Source organism: Aristolochia californica, unplaced genomic scaffold, assembly GCF_029961685.1.
Source record: "Aristolochia californica isolate CCGP_79_NKW_82.1479 unplaced genomic scaffold, dmAriCali1.0.hap1 SCAF_13, whole genome shotgun sequence".
Taxonomy (NCBI): domain Eukaryota; kingdom Viridiplantae; phylum Streptophyta; class Magnoliopsida; order Piperales; family Aristolochiaceae; genus Aristolochia; species Aristolochia californica.
Genome location: NW_027181804.1, coordinates 10,014,199 through 10,031,174, shown reverse-complemented (window position 1 = coordinate 10,031,174; position 16,976 = coordinate 10,014,199). Strand labels below are relative to the sequence as shown.

The 16,976-nt window shown below is 36.3% G+C and overlaps 2 protein-coding genes across 2 annotated transcripts; both read right to left on the bottom strand.

Annotated features, from left to right (window-relative positions):
• Positions 1–315: 315 nt before the first annotated feature.
• LOC137948665 (plastidal glycolate/glycerate translocator 1, chloroplastic) lies at positions 316–2,854 on the bottom strand. Its single transcript, XM_068794781.1, has 8 exons — positions 2,525–2,854; positions 2,135–2,450; positions 1,788–2,049; positions 1,587–1,702; positions 1,225–1,334; positions 961–1,138; positions 674–803; positions 316–602 (listed from the first exon to the last, which is right to left on the bottom strand). Exons 1-8 carry the CDS (start codon positions 2,798–2,800, stop codon positions 449–451), a joined length of 1,542 nt encoding a protein of 513 aa, XP_068650882.1. The 5' UTR covers positions 2,801–2,854; the 3' UTR covers positions 316–448.
• Positions 2,855–12,249: 9,395 nt separating this feature from the next.
• On the bottom strand, positions 12,250–16,640 carry LOC137948262 (choline-phosphate cytidylyltransferase 2-like). The gene is made up of 7 exons (XM_068794282.1): positions 16,239–16,640; positions 15,269–15,382; positions 14,234–14,329; positions 13,974–14,016; positions 13,742–13,897; positions 13,522–13,602; positions 12,250–13,061 (listed from the first exon to the last, which is right to left on the bottom strand). Exons 1-7 carry the CDS (start codon positions 16,445–16,447, stop codon positions 12,822–12,824), a joined length of 939 nt encoding a protein of 312 aa, XP_068650383.1. The 5' UTR covers positions 16,448–16,640; the 3' UTR covers positions 12,250–12,821.
• Positions 16,641–16,976: the final 336 nt, after the last annotated feature.

Genomic DNA, 16,976 nt, shown 5'->3' with positions numbered 1-16,976 from the left:
TATTTCTTTTTTATACTTTTGTTATTGGTTCAATCCGAGGGTATGCACTTTTAGGGTCTGTTTGGAACCCCATGGAAAAGAAAAGAAAATAATAATTTGATCATTATTATTCCAAAAAATAGTTAGTGAAAAGAAAATTTCGATCATTATCTCATTTTTACTAAATCTTTTTGGGAATAATAATGATCAAATTCTTTTTTTTTTTTTTTCTATGGGCTCCAAAGAGACCCTTAATCAAATGTGTGATGGATCAGGTTGAGTTCAATCTGATTAAAAATTGAACGACGTTGAGAAAGAACTGGTTGAGACAATTCAAGAAACCCAAGTAGACTTCGGGTGTAGCAGAATCTATCCATCTTCACTTTTTTTTTTTCTTTCTTCTTCTAGACCACAAACATGTTGTACAATTTCGTGGTTGTACTGTTCAAGACATAAAACAGGAAAATCCTTATGATCCAACAATGAAGAGTAAGCTTTGCCTCAACGCAGGGACAGAGCAAAGCAGCGAGCCAAAGATACCAGTTAGAGCATAAGCAATGGCACAAAAGGGAAGGGCCTCAGGTTCCTTCGCTGATAAGGCTGCCGTTCCCAATCCATGGGCACTGAGACGAAGGCCAAAACAGATTAACAGATCAACAGTAAAACTCCAAAATTTAGATGGATTAGACTATACCTGGAAGCTGTTGCTATTCCACGAGCGATTGGGTCAAATAAACGAAGCCTGTCAAGCATTGCTTGCACAAAGTTTGCTCCAACTAGACCAGTTAGCACAACCACAGCCGCAGTCAGAGATGCATTGGCACCTGAAACCAAGAGAGAAAAAGAGATGTCATCAAGATTGAGTCCAGTTCCAGAACAGGGCCGATACGACTCGCCTGATACCTGAGTTGTTTCAGCAGTGCAGGCAAACCTGTGTTGGAAAGCTACATAAAAATTATGAATTGCTGCTTAAGTGCTTACCATCAAAGAGTGAGACAATGCTGAGTGCCAGAGCCACAGTAATGCATCTGGGTAGAATTGATACAGTTAAAGTTGGCTCAAGTCCGATTAAACGCCCAACAATGGCAGTTGAGTAGAGTGAGAAAATTGTGGAAATTATCACTGACGAGAATATCTCTGCTGCATGCCTTTTGACGAGCTGAAAGAAATAGATGAAAATAATCATTACTACTTTCAAGCACCAGACGAAAAAGCAGTAGCCAAGCACAACTGAGTTCAAGTTACCTTTCTCTGCTTGAACATTGCGAAGGCGAATGAAATGATAACAGACCCCAAAAATCCCATTAGGATATCACCGGCGCCTGGATTTGATGACACTTTGGTGAGGTAGTCACCTGCATCAATGGCTCCCATATTACGATTTCGCAAGTGCAATCCCTTCACATTTTGCTTGCTCAATCTTTGTTTATAACATTCTATTTTTTAACAAATGGAAGGAGAAGCTCATTAGCGGACCAAAACAACAGTTCTGAAGAAGGTCCTGCTACTGGCAGTTTGAACAATTTCAGAGCCAACACTGGAGGCCAGGAAAGCTGGACCTTGCACGAAGATAACAAAATAATATGCAACAGAAGTGGGCTATGAACCTAGAACAGGATCTAATCCAGACCCTGAGAAATACCCAAAAGCTAAGGCTGCCAAGTCTGCAGAGACAGCACAACAGATAATTGGATGGAAGACTGTCTTGACTCCCGATGGCAATCTGCAAATGTCAATCCCATCAGAAACTTGAGTGTTCTGCAGTTGGTTCACTGTGTGCTTACAAAAGGCGGGATGGGAGTGCTTACCCGGAACCAAGCATGTATCCCAACACAGTTGCTGCAAGTAAGAAAGGAAGATGAGTTCTAGCACTTGTCCCCAGTGCTGCTGGTACAAAAAGTGCCAGAGCAAATGATAGAAGGAAAATCCCAACCCATGTCCACAGCTCCAGTTTTGAAAATGAAGAAGGTTTTGCCATGGGTTCAGCATCAATCATTTCCGTTTTCACAATCTTTCTTACAGTCAATGCTGTGTAACCTGCAACAGTCAGAGACGCTAACCACCCTCCAACTGCAGAGAAATATGCCAAATGTGTGAACAAACATGTAAGCAGAGAAATATTTACGTGATAGAGAAAGACCAATGAAGCTCGTACCTAGTATCAGGCAAATTTTAAGCCCAGAAGCAGCAGGGATATCTTTCACGGCCAGTGGCAGAACCACCAAGGATGGAACATAAAACAGAGGAAGCCATCTCTGAATAAAGAGTGTTGCAGGCTCGAAGAAGTTCATAAGGCTCACGGCAGCTGCAGGGAATGTCAAGTCCAAAACCAAGAGAACTGAGAATACACAGAACATTCCGAAAAGGGCGCTAGGAAATTTAATCGCGGCTGCAACAAAAGCCTTCTTCAAGAACTTATCCATGGCGAGAACGATCCCAAGTGAAAGCACCAAATGCAGTAACCCAACGACCTGATCAATAACAAACAAACAATTAGCATCACGTTTCCGAAAGCTCAAACCAGAGGTGCACGACAACTACTTACTGGTTGAAGTACTCCTGCTGTAGAGCCCCCACTTTGGGTGCCCATTGCAGGGACTTTGCTGCCACGGCCATCATGGGGAGCACCCGGAGGAAGAAAGAGGCAACCAGGCCGTGGAAGAGCACTGGTAAGCACTAGTCTTCTCGATCTTCGGCTCGGAGAATTTAGAGGAGAAAAACTGGGTTTCTCCGGTTTCAACGGCGGTGTACATGACGTGCAAAAGGGGATTTTCTGGAATTTGGGAGGTGAGAGAAGCAGAACCGCTGAAGCAAACGCCATGGGAAGGGGAACCCAACTTGGGAGAGAACTCTCCCATTTTGGTTAACGATTGTATGGACAGAAATAAACGCGTTGGGGTTGGAAACAGATGAGATTCGGTCTTGAAGGGACCGCGAGAATGGTTCCCAGGAACTTCAACTGGTTTATGGACGTGGATGAACGGTTGTTTGACGCCAATTTCTCGACGAAGATCTCAGGACAGCGACTGTGATTACGAGAAATTGGGAAGGAGAAGTGTCTGTAGGAAAAATGAATGAGCTTTTGCGCCTGGACTAGGCTCTTCATGGCCACAAACAGGAGAGGGGGAAGCATGTTTGGAAGGATTGAATGTGAACTGTACAAGTATTGGATGCACTCGGAAACTCAGAAATGGCACGGACTCGTGGTGCATCAGCGGTTCAACATGGCCCACAAATAATAGCCCTTACCCAAATGAAATCCTTACCTTCAGCATTAGTTAATAACCATTAGTCAACGAATTGATTTTATAACCATTAATTATTCTGAACCATATTAGTATATCATGACTAACCAAGCTTGAGCAATTAATTATTAACCACTAACTATCATTGTGAAATAAAATTCACGTCTAAGTAATTAATTAATTAGTGACCCTAATAGAATCATTAATTATTTACTTGTAATTAATCATTTAATTATTTTAATTTAACAATTAATCTGTAAATTAAAGTTATCATGGTTTTTCGTATGGTTGAGATAGTCATTTCGCATGTTTCACACCAAATGGTTTTTTTTGTATTGGATCAGTCGTGTGTATGTATGTATATATATATATATATTAATTAGTCTCCCAAGCCGGTGTTTTTAGTCCCATTAACTCTCTTGTGACTACAACACTTCATGAGAGCCCTTTGCCCATCCATCATTCCAGTAAGAAAATTGAAAAAAATACAATACTAATAATGTCTTGAGAGACAACTAACCTTTCTCCTTGAAGTTGTATTTAGAACAAAGTGGAGAGAAAAGAAAAAGAAGCGAAAGAGCAAGAGAAAGTAAAAGAAAAGAGGTTTCTTGTCTCTTGTTAGGATGCCCAAGGAAAATGAGAGAGAAAATGGAAGAGAAATGTAGTTTCTCTTGTTTGGATAAACATAAAAAATAAAAAATAAAATAAAAGAAAATTAGCTATATTTAAAATTTTGACGATTAAGATTTTCTTATTTGTTTTCTTGTCTCCCCAAATTCTATCATTAGGGTATGTTTAGAATCCCTAAAAAAGAAAAGAAAAGGAGAAAGAAAGTGATTTTTTGTTCTTTGACAGTAGAGAATCACGGAGAGAAAAGAAACCAAGATGGAAAACCATTTTCTTTTTTTAGTTAAATTTTTTTCTCTCAAATAATCAAAGAATTCTAAAAGAAAAGAAAAGAAATGGAAAATGAGGAGAAAATTTTATCGGGGTGGTATGGGATCTTAGACATGTCATTCTTCCCCTTTCTTCATTGTGCCCTATATCTTCCTCAATCAAGCACCCTCCTTCCAATGAGCGAGAGAAAGCTCCTTCCCTCCGATAAGCAAGAGAAAACCACTTCCATCCGATTGAGCAAAAAAATGTTATTTCCTTCCCTCAATTGTGTCAATACACTGGGCGATCTGCATGTATCTACCTCTCCTTCTCTCACTTTCTCTGGCCTCTCTCCTCTCTCCCTTCCTCCCTTTCTCTAGCCTCTCTCTTTCCCTTCGTTCATGTTTCAAATGACATTATTTGGTTTATCCTTCTGATGGTTTCAATGTTAAGTGGTGTTTATTCGTCTATTGAAAAAAACTTCAATAGAAGGATAAAGACAATTGTTTCTCTTTTCTTCGTTTGTATGCCATGTTTTCTTATTATGCTTGAAATACACGTTTGGTGTTTTTATCCTTCTTCCTTCCATCTCTTTCGAATCAATTAGATTAACTTGCAACTGCTTGGTTTTTCTTTCAATTGCATAGTTTTTTATTGCTTTTTTGGAGCTCATTTCTAATATGAAATCATCGATGACTCGCAAAATCACTCGGGTATGTTTTTAAACTTGATTGTTTATTATTTTTTTTACAAGTCATAATCTTTCACAACTCAATTTCATTTCAGGTTCTGTGTTTTGTTTTGGTGTTCGGTTCTTCTCTTCACAAATTAAACATTTTTTTTATGTTTTTCCAATGGCCAAATATTTGGTTTGATTCCAATGAAGAGCATGTTGGAATATTTTGTATGACATGCCATGTTTTGAATTCAAATGCCGTGGTTTAGTTTGTGTGCTAAGAAGGGTTTGTAGTGGGAATGGCAAACAAACTTCATCTGGGTAACAATCTAAACAACGGTAGTCAATGGAGGAGTAAACATTTTACTTTGTGTACAATGTACATTAGTCTGTCACTTGTTAATAACTACAAATTTATTCAACAAAGTTGCATTTTGGTTTCATCTTTTGTGCTTTAATCTATTTGACTGTAGCTTTCAATCCTGGAGTTGTTCACTATCACGCAGCAAACACAGTTAACTGTTCAATATTATTCTCTTTTAGAATGATCACTTTTGAGTATAACAGGAGGCCCCGTTCTTAGTGAAATACTTTTTCATATGGAAGTGGAACTGCCATAATCCAATACAAGCTTGAATGAACCTCTCCTTATGTCAGGTGGGCACTAATTGGATCACCTCTAATTTTGGACCTTAGAAAAAACCTAAGGTTAGAGTACAATCCCTTTCTCACCCTATTTCCCTTTCCCTTCATCTCACCCCTATCTCGTTTGAGTGCGTATGGCTCTGTAAGTTTTCCTCTACCTCACCCTAAGAATGGTTTATTTAATATGGGAAGCAAACCTCTTTGATCATTTACCATGTTTTATATCTGACTAGTGTCCCAAATTTACATTGATAGGAGTGAACCTGGGTTAATAGAGTTTGCTCCCTATTAACCCATGACCACATCATATGATATTCCTATGTCTTAAAAAAAACCAAAAACATTCTTGGTTGCTCCCTTCCCCAAATTTACATTGATAGGAGTGAACCTGGGTTAATAGAGGTTGCTCCCTATTAACACATGACCACATCATATGATATTCCTATGTCTTAAAAAAAACCAAAAACATTCTTGGTTGCTCCCTTCCCCATCTTCCTAAGGTTTGAGGAAAGAGAGAAGGATAGTATGCTCCTATGATAAACTTGACTCATGTAATTATTTTAAGAGTTTGATGTGGATACTCAACATTGTCTGTATTTTTTTCTTCTTTGTTTATGAACACATTGGGTTTTTTTTGTTATCCTAGGTTGTTTGATTACATGTTATTGGAAGGGATTGTTTGATTACATGTTATTGGAAGGGATTGTTTGATTACATGTAAGCACCATTTATGTACTTGTTTCATTTATATTCACTCGTGACTTGAGTTGTGCCAAGTTCTCAAAGATAAAATGACTTGACTTGGTAATTACATAGCCAATAGCAAACAAGTTTGTTTCTAGTGCTCGGAAGGAAAAAAAAAAGAATGAATGGTTTATTTGGCTAGCAAAACCACTCCCTAGCCCGCTTAAAACAAGGACTTTCAGCAAAGTGAATGAATTTAGAACGTGGTCACTATTTTCCCTTATGATTTCAACTTTATGAGAACTTCTTGTATTTTATGTTATGACCACTTGAAATATTTGATATGTTTATTTTGTTAAAGAAACGGTTTATATCTCTTATGGGCTAATTATCATCTTATGCCTCTTTTACTACTATTGTTGGACTTGGCTTAGGAGGTCATAGTCATCTTGATGAAACAAATAAAGGAATGTATAATTAGATGTTTTATTTTCACTTACAACTTATAAGGTACCTTTTTTCTAATACTTGATTGTATTTTGTTCTTTCATTTGCTAAAGGATGGAGAGTAAAGATAACGAGAGTATAAAAAGAAATGTTATTGCAGTTTATGGAGTGTGGCATATGTTGAATGTTGTGCAACAGTATGGCATTGTAAAAAAATTATCGACCAACTGATTTTGGAGGGAAGTAATAATGGTAGAAGAACGCTAATGGAGCGGCTTACCTGTTCAAATGACACATATTGTCAAGAGCAACTATGCATGGGTATTGATGCATTTGAATGATTTGTTAACATCTTGAGGGAAACAAATTATCTTAAAGATACTGTTAAACACCTAGCCAATACTACCCAAAAGACTGATCTGGTAGGTAGTGGAAAGTCAAGTACTTAACCCAAGACCATAACATCACATCCCACATTCACGAGCTGATGACCACGGCGGCCCACTCTAATAACACCGCTAGGTCGCCCCCTCCTCGAGGTCGCCCCCTCAAGGATTCGAACTCGCGACGTGGGTCCCACTTTGATACCAAATGTTAAGCACCTTGCCAATACTACCCAAAAGATCGGCCTGGTAGGTAGCGGAAAGCCAGGTACTTAACCCATGATCATAACATCACATCCCACCTTCATGAGCCGACGACCACGGCAAACGCTAGTTTTCTTACACCATATCGAGGCAAACACTATCACATTAAGAAGTATTTAGTTCATGGTGCTGAGAATTTTGAAGCGATGTTTAATCATAGACATGCCTAGTTGTGGAATGCAATTCAAAGGACATTTGGTGTTTTAAAGTACAGATGTCACATTTTGAAGACATAGCCTAATTATCCAATTCAAACTCAGGCAGATATTGTATTAGCAATGTGTATTATTCACAATTAGCTTATGGGAGATTATCCAAACCTAGAGCTTATTACAGAGGTTGATCAAGAGCTTATGGAGCAAGAGATTGACGAGGAAGTGTGCTTAATTACAAATTTGTCTGAAGAGTGTCAACAAGCAAAAAGATTGAGGGAAAAATAGCTAAACAAATGAGGCATGATGAGATGCAATGAAAACAACTTATTTGAATGTTATATCATTATATAAACATGAGATATATCTTCTTGAAAATTGTTTATGTTGAAGTATGTATGTAATAAGTTAGACTTGTAATTTCAATAGTTTCAAATTTTATTTGAATTGGAGTTTTAATTTCCATGTATGCATGTATTTTAAGTATTTGACATTTGGCATCTAATTGTTGAAAATTTGATATTGATAATTTTCAGGAAAATGGATAATAGTGGAAGGGATAATATGGAGTCAAGACATGGATAATTGTCTTAAACAGACTCTTATAGATCAAATGAATAGGGGCCAAAAAATTGATAGGATGTTTGGAGGAGCTACCTATTTAGTATCTTCGAAAGTTATGTTAAACAATTTTGGATCTTTTTGTGGCTTGCAATGTATATATGTCCAACATATTAAAAAATGGTTGAAGACATTGAAGAAGAACTTTGCTACACTTTAAAAACTCCATCATAATAATGGTAGTAGATTTGGTTTTAATCAATCAACCATGATGTTTGAAGCAACTCCACAACCGTGGGACAATTACATAAAGGTATGTTCATACATATTTTATTTTATTATGTTTTAACTAACCTTTGTATACTAATTTTGTTTAACAAATGTATAGGCCCATTCGGGTGCAAAACAATATCGATATAAGCCTATTTTGAACTATGATTGCTTACATTTCTCTTTGGGAAAGATCGGCCAACTAGGTCTAGTGGTACTATTGCGAAAGAGAGGCGAATGAATTTGGATAAGGGGTCTAGCATATCAAATTTGGGAGGCAATAATTTCTAGAACATCTACTTCATCTGTGTTTAAACTTAGATTCCATGATGTATAATCACAATATAAGAGGATTAAGGGGTGATAAGAAGAAGAAAAGTCGTGGAGTGAGGGTTTTAGGAAGAGAAGAGGAAGAGTGGTGAATTTGGAGAAAAGATGAGGAAGATTAGGGTAATAGACTTGTCCAAACCCTCCCCCTTAAGTTATATTTATAGATATCAAAAGTATTATTATTACAAGAATACCCTTCACCCTAGTAAGAGAGAATAAGAGACATCAATCATAAACTAATTACATCAGTGCCATCTTTATGAGATAACTCTTTATTTACCATTATGTCACCACTGTGTGGACCTATGGGCCTTATCCTTGGTCTATATGTTTGAGCCCATCTTCCACATACTTGGACGTGTGGGCTTGGACCCATCTTCAAATACTCCCCTTCAAGCTGGGGGTGACAGAACATCATAAACGCCTAGATTGCTGCAAATAGTATATAGGATCTTCCCGTATAAAATGGTAGTCCACCATATCTTCCAACAATTTGGAACTAGTAAAGTATAGCGTAAATAACAATGGGTTTTTTATGTCCTAGATGATGATCTGAAATCAATCAAGGAGAGTCTTGATGAACTTGCAGTTGTCATTTCATTAGGGAACATTCAAACTACTCAAGCACATGAGTTGTACAATGAAGTGATGAAGATTTCTGAACTTAACAAACGTGTCAAGATGAAAATATATGATTTTCTTGTTAAGAGTTCTATTAGAGTAGTTGCTTTTGTCGGGTGCCCTCTTGAAGATCTAGTAATGTGGTTGATGATGAAAAGGGATAATTAATTGTCTTACTTTAGAAAATGTGTATTTCAAACAATTTTTACCAACCAAACAATTTTGAGTACTTCATAAATTAACTTACTTTATGATGAAGTGACTTGATTAAACAATTGATGTTTAAGATAGATTTTATTGAGTAGATCTCTTCTTATTATAGATGATATTCCTATGAATGGGTTGATGGGTTTATTGAATAGATCTCTTCTTATTATAAATTTAGGACTCCATAATGATCTTGAGCCAAAGAGGGAGGGGAGGAGGAGGAGGAGGAGAATAAGAGAAGAAGAAAGAAAAGAGAGAGTTTAGAGATCAACTTCTAAGAGAAGGGAAAGGAGAGTTTGGACGAATTTGAGAAGATAGGAGAGAACTTTATGTTCTACCTCTTAGCCAAGGGTTTCTATTTATAGTTTTTTTACAATGTCCTTAGGGCTACAACATTACAAGAGAAAAAACATAAATAGATAAGTAATTACATCATCATGTCATCTTTATGAGAAGTCTTCTTATTTACTAATATGTTACCTCTTGGATGTGTAAGCTTTCTTCCTTGGACGTGTGGGCTTGAGCCCACCTTCTAACACTTATCATAGATGTTATTCCTATGAATGTGAACCTGCATTCCTTTGCAAATTTCTTCTTTAAGATAGATTTTATCGAATAGATATCTTCTTTCTACAGATATTATTCCTATGAATGTATTAATGGGTTTATTGAATAGATCTTTTCTTATTACAAATGTTATTCCTATGAATATGTTAATGTTATTCTTATTACGGATGTCTAAGATAGATTTTATTGAATAGATCTCTTCTTATTATAGATGTTATTCATATGAATGTGTTAATGAGCTAGGTTTACTGGGACAGGTCGAGAATGGGTTAAGCTTAAGTTGTGTTTATAAGAGCATTGGGGACGGGGTTGCGGGGATGGTGATCAGGTTGGGGTCGGGTTTGACGTTTTGAGTTTTATGGGGTTTGGGTTTCAAGATCAGGGATCAAGGTTGTGTTTAGGTTTTGAAAAACCTGACCCGTGCTTAGATTAGGTTAGATTTCAACTTTCAACAATTTTATGTTCAATAATTACAGTTTAGGTTAGATTGAGATATTTTATAATTAGAGCCCTAAATATTATTTAGCAATATTATTACTATTATAATAAAATTATAAAATAACATTTTATAGATAATATTGATCTTAATTGATAAAAAATTATGGAAAGTAAAATTATATATATAACAAAAATTTTAAATTAAATAAATTATAAAAATAAAAATAAAATAAAATAAAATTTAATGAAATAAATAATATAAAGTAATCTTGAAATAATTATTTTTTCATTGTTTTAATTACTTTATTTTCAGTAAAAAAGGATCTTAAAAGTAAAAACAAATAGAAAAGGATAGAGATAAATTGAAAATATTATATCATTTTGAGTCTTTTTTTAAAAATAAAATAAAAAATAAAAGTATAGCTAAGAAATATTTTTTTATTTGAAGATGCATATTACCGTTCTTAGGAAAATAAGAAACATACAAAATTAAATCGAGTTCTTTAGAAAACAAAGGAAAATCCAAATGAACCTGAAAAATATAGAAAAAAAATGAATAATTGAGAGAACTTACCTACATAAATGGGGCACTTGCTATAGATTGTTTGTAGAATACAATCTCAAGTTTACATTCATGTAATATACTAACGTCTTTAAAAGTATTTGCATTCCTTCTTAAATAAATATTATTTGCTTGAAATTTGATGTGCAACTCTTCAAATAAAAAAGAACTAACTAAAACTGAAATTAAGTCATTAATAATAATAAAAAATGTAAAGAAGATTAAAAAAGTAAATAAAGTATTTAAAAAACAGAAAATAATTAATTAAAAACTAAAAATTATTAAAATAATTAAAATAGAAAATAATTATAGTTACACCCACAATCTAACTCTTAAAGACAAGTCCTAGAACAATTACACAATTGAACATAAATAGAAGAATGTCATAAATAAAACATCTTGAACTGAAACTCTTTTATAAGACTTCCTTCCTTGAGACTCTTATAAGACTCCACCACATAAACTGTTACTCTATGCAACTTCTTACTATGAGAGATGAAAAAAGATAAATCTCAAGTGTACATTCATGTAATATGCTAACGTTCTTCAAGACACCTTAAAGTAAATGTGGCAAAGGATAAGGTGAGGTGCATATTCTCATGGAGTGAAGAATAAGTTTTGTAGTGTGACCTTCTCTCCTTGCATGTGTACCTAGCCAAGGAGGAGGAAGAAGATTAGGGAGAGGAAAAGGTGGGGAGGTTGAACCATCCCCACCCTATAAATAAAGGTACCCTTAGGACTCAAGGAGAACTTTGGAGAAAGAACTTTTTGGAAGAACTTTGTGAGAGAAATTTCTAGAGAATTTGTAAGTTTCAAGTGTGTAGAAACTTTGCTCGTGAGAAAAGATAAGCTTGAATCATGCTCCCAACACCTTAAATTTCAAATCAGCCCAAGGCCCTGTCAAGTCGCTATCCTTAAAGCCGCTCAGGTAATACAAGGTAAACTCTTCTTGAAGTCAAGTTTGTTTATTGCCATTGAGTTAGAGGATTAAAATTGAAGGTTGAACCATATATCACTTGAAACTTTGTAATTTTCTTTTATTGATGCACTTTTTGTGATGTCGTTTCGCATACCGGCTCCATTGTAAATCAATGGACTTTTATTGATGACACATATTTCCCACTAATGTATTGTTAAAGCATTGGTCATCCATTAAGATTTAATACCACCACATCAAGGATCAAACAAGCATTAGCCAACACATCATTTAAAATCACAACAAACACATCAATGATGACTTAGCTGAATTCCTAAAAACTTTGAAACAAAAGTGATGCAAATCCGGCAAAGGTACACTTAGAATATGGCTGGAAGGCCAAGAAGTGAAGGAAACATCGTGGAAAATAAAGGAAAAAGATGCTGAGGAGCAAATTTAGGTTGATTGTAGGAAGAATTCTAAAAAAAAACGGTGGGGAAATGATAGGAATGTCAAGGAGGAGCAACCATTTATCCATTAGGGTTTAAATATAAGCATAGTGAGTGAGAGTTTTAACTTTCAGAGCTCCTGATACAACTTCTCCCCTTCCACCCCGCCCTACTAGTAGAGATGAAAGTTAGTGAGAGTTTTCAAGAAAATGCATATAAAGGGTACAAGAGAGAAGAGAATTACACCATCTATTTTAAGTTGTTCACACCATAGGTATTAAATCATGGTAAATCCATTAAAAAAATAAAACTCTGAAATTCCACTTCCTCTACCTGAAGAGGCTCAGCCTTTTACTTGGGAATGTTGGCCACTTCTTCGATCGTCTTTGGTAGCCGTTTCTTCTCAAAAAATATCATCGGTTCAAACTGCAGACAAAAAATTGCAATAGAGTTCCGCAGGCTTGTCCTTGGTTTGTGGTCAAGATTGTTTTGTTAGTTTGTTGATATAAAGGTCTTGATCCGAAAGAATGGTGCTCATAAGTTTCATCATCACCATTTCAAGGCAAAATAAGGGCCAAAAAACAACATGAATAGGGAAATGAACAAGGGGATGGCCATGTTTCTCCATCTCTTGGAGTCTGATGGCATGCTTTTACATGATTCACTACTCCTACTCACCATTATATGGCATCCTTGCTCAAACTTCTCAAGAAAGCCTACCATGAAACGATCTGCATTCTCCACCCACTCTCCGTGGTGCATCCCGGCTGTTTTTGCTACAGTGTGTAACTGCAAATTGAATGTCAATGAGTGTGTCAATCTCTATGTGCTCCATGTAGCACAAACAAAATAACAGAGTCAATCACACGATACATCTATGATGAGTACATAAATGTTATTTTTTCTTCAAAAGTAGATGATTCCATGTCTCGTCTTGGATGGAATAAAAACAAGCCTAAAAAGCTGGAGACATAAGAGCACAATAGATATACTTTGTCAGGTCCAAGAAGTGAAAATCCATTGATATAACCTAATTATTACATCTGTAAGAACAGCTTGATTTTGCACTGGATGCCAAAAACTGGTTTACCATCCACCATAGCTTCAAAAATCCAAGGCATTGTTAAGCACATCAAACCAACTATATAACCATATCCTTAATCCCCACCTTAGAAAAAGCAGCATATTGACAAAGAAAGCTTTCATTTTATATATTTGCTTCATCACATGGAAGGTTGGTAAAACAAACCTTCTGGCCGACTTTTTCCTGCTGCTCCTTTACCTTCTCCCGCAGTTTAGTTATACCCATGTTCACTCTCAATTGCTTTTCCTGATAACCAAAAATTGCAGTCAGAGATCAGCTTTGCCAAAATCATTGAGACAAAGGAGTTAGAAAGAATACCACTTTGCACACAATTTTCAATTTTTAAAAAGACTTCAGACAAACATCAGACAGCAATTACTTTTACCTTCACATAGCTCACACCCAGGTCCTTCCTTGTGTAACCACGAGCCAAGTTACGCATAACATATTGGTTGTAATCCTTCAGGATCCGCATAATGGCATCTGATGTAGAAATACCTTCAGTGCGCTTTGTTTCTTTAAATTTCCCAACGGCTTTAACCTACATCAAAAGAGTCAGTGGTCAACCAAGTCTGAGGCATAAAGAAAAGATCAGTCCAAGAAACAGAACAACTAACAAATTCATAGACATCTTTGCCAGCTCCAGTTGCATCCGCATATCTACAGAGGGTTGAAATAAATGACAAAAGATTAGGATTTCCATCACAAAAAACAGGTCTTCTTGGAACTAGTGATTTTTTTAAACAACTCTAGATGGCATGTTCCAACCGTCAGCAGCATTATCATGAACATACAGCTCAGGCCATCTTTGACCAGACTGATAGACTGAGAAAAATAAAGAAGGAAACAACAGTTAATACATATGTGTTGATCTTACGGAAGTGAATCGTGTGCCACAAAATCTATTTGGTGCTTCTCAATGAACTCTGGTGTGATGACCCATGGAGCATCAGGAATAACTTCATCCACCCACCTATGACAACAGGTAAACAACAGTCAATACACTTAAGCTCGGTGGTTTTAAAGAAATGGAGGGAGGGAGGGAGGGAGGGAGAGAGAGAAGTAGGAACTACCATGTTTAAGCACATTAGCACATCAAGAGACCAAGGCCATTGGCACTCGATATTCAAAAATAATTTATAATATCAAATTTAACGTTGATGAAGACACCTGGATTAAAACTAAATTAGAAAAGCATACCTCACTATGCTACTGCCTATTCTTTCTCAAATTGACATTTCTATAAATTACAGAACTGTTTACAATCTGAGTCCCACTTTCAGTGTCTCATGTTTTCTTATAAAAACTTTGGGATGTACAAAAAACAAATAAAGGTCTCTGAACCATCATACTTGTGCAATAGCAAACTTGGATGGGTAGTTAGTCTCAAGCCTTTAATTGTCAATAATTTATGCTGTAAGTTCGCAATGCAAGAAACTAACATAGTCGATAATACTTGTAGCAGAGAATTGCTAGTTGATGTAAAAAATTACACTCGACATCATATGAAAAGATGCCTAGAGTTCTTTGATCCACTTTAGAACTATAAACACAATGCCTATCACATGAGCAATAAAAATGGTGACAATGATAATGGATAATTAGAAGTTCAAAAAATGCATAATAACAATTATAATGATAATGGTAACAGCAATAATATTAGCAACAAATAACAACCGTAAATATGTCAACAAGAAAACAAATATGTCTTCGCTACTACTGAATGTGTAAAGCTATGACTTGAACTAATGACCTTAATCCCTTCACAGGCCACACTTCCATCATTTTTCTTCAGTAGTAACCAGCAACATGTAATATCATACCTTCAAGCACATTCAGGGAAGCAAACAAGAATAGGAAGGATCCCATAAGAAACAGTAACATCTGCTAAACAGTAGAAATAGATGTATACCTGCAGTGGCGAAGAGATTCATAACGTTCGGTTTCAGTCATAACAGTTTTCCCCTTGTACCTATGTGTTTCCTCATCGTTGCAGCAGCCAACCAGTAGATATGCATTGGGGAACCTAAATTATACGAACACCAAGTCAAGACATAGTTCATGCACACCTTTGTGAAAGAAGAGTTCAGAACTTTATCAAACTAAAATAACCATTAATTTTTGGAAAAATACAGAACTATTGCAAATCTAACAAACTGTTTGCTTAAAAGAAATCTGGGCAGACGACAACTTATAGATAGGATATTTACACTAGTTGCAATCATACAGTAGCGATGTAACCTTTTCCATAGAGTTCCAGAAATTCAATAAAGTATATAAATAATGTGATCTTACTTATTACTGCTTAGCCAAACCTCTTTTCCATGGCATTTACCATTCAGTTCATTCAAATTCTTCAATGGATTTAACTATTTTATCGGCTTATAGTCTGATATTGTGGTTCAGTTATAACAACTAAGTAATTTTTTAATTAAAAAAAAGCTATAAGCCGCAAGAACGAGTATTAATTCACGTAATCCCGGCTCAACTGCCCAATTTTCACATATCGGCTTCCACATTCCAAATTACACCAAACGACGACTCAAGCGATGTTGTTGAATAACAAATGAAACGGATCACAAAAGACAGAGAGAGGCTAGACAGTGAACAACCAAAAAAATTCAGCAACACAGAATACAATCTCATCAGCTTCCAATTCAACGAATCCGCCATCGTTATTGGAAACATTATCAGCAAGACACCAAATAAATGAAATCACAAAGGATAACAACACTATGAAAATACCAAAACACAATAGCTGAGCTCGAGCGACCGAGCGTGGCCGTAGTGGAGAGATCACATACCAAAAGGAATAAATGAATAAACGGGCGATAATAATGCTGTATAACATAAACATTTCTGAAATATTGTATAGCACTTACAATTTCTTGGCCTGCTCGAGAGACCGAGCGTGGCCAAAGTGAAACAAATCGTAAATTCCATCCGCGTAAACACGAACAGGCTTTTCCGGTGACAGCGAAGCGTCACCAGAGTCTTCCACCGGCGACGGTTGCGGCTGGAAGCAAACTGTAGGCAATCCCGGGGACTCGATCTCGCCGTGCTTGAGCAAATTCTTGCGCTTCCGAGCCATCAAAGTATCGACCGTCCGATCTGGTTAAAACGTCCCAGATGGGACGGGAAACTGAAAATTCCGAATTTAATTAATGGCTGGCGCTGGAGAGGAGAGAAGTATAAGAGAGAAGGGAGGGAGTTTCGCGGGGATAATTGGGCGAAAATCTCTCCCCTCTTCTGAGAGAGAAGAAAACCAGAGATCGCCAATTGGTTTTTTCTTCGTCGAGTCTACGGATGAACGGAGGCGCTGGTAATTTAAATAGGCATCCACTAATTTACGAAAATGTCCTCGCAGTTGGAGACAGAAAGCCGAATTAAGTTTTTTAGTTCAATACGTCAGGCGTACTCCTTGCTAGGTTTTCTAAAGGAGGCTTCAAGTTCAAAAAATTTCAAATGAGGTCAATGGCATCGTCAACATGAAGATCTAATTATCCAATTCCCCAAATAGTTTAAGAGTGTATACTCTTTTAAAATTCATTGAAGGTGAGACCCTTCAAGGGAAAAAACAGGAAATATGTACGGTTAAAGAGAAATATAAGATCTTCATG

Excerpts from the sequence above, each read along its gene's own strand:
- LOC137948262 (XM_068794282.1), bottom strand. The coding sequence starts at position 16,447 with ATGGCTCGGAAGCGCAAGAATTTGCTCAAGCACGGCGAGATCGAGTCC. Across the intron at positions 14,330-15,268 it reads GAATCTCTTCGCCACTGCAG|GTGGGTGGATGAAGTTATTC; the intron begins GTATACATCTAT and ends CTGTTGTCATAG. Across the intron at positions 13,898-13,973 it reads GCAAAGATGTCTATGAATTT|GTTAAAGCCGTTGGGAAATT; the intron begins GTTAGTTGTTCT and ends CTTTTGATGTAG.
- LOC137948665 (XM_068794781.1), bottom strand. The coding sequence starts at position 2,800 with ATGGCGTTTGCTTCAGCGGTTCTGCTTCTCTCACCTCCCAAATTCCAG. Across the intron at positions 1,335-1,586 it reads TGGATTAGATCCTGTTCTAG|GTGACTACCTCACCAAAGTG; the intron begins GTTCATAGCCCA and ends CCATTGATGCAG. Across the intron at positions 1,139-1,224 it reads CAATGTTCAAGCAGAGAAAG|CTCGTCAAAAGGCATGCAGC; the intron begins GTAACTTGAACT and ends TATTTCTTTCAG.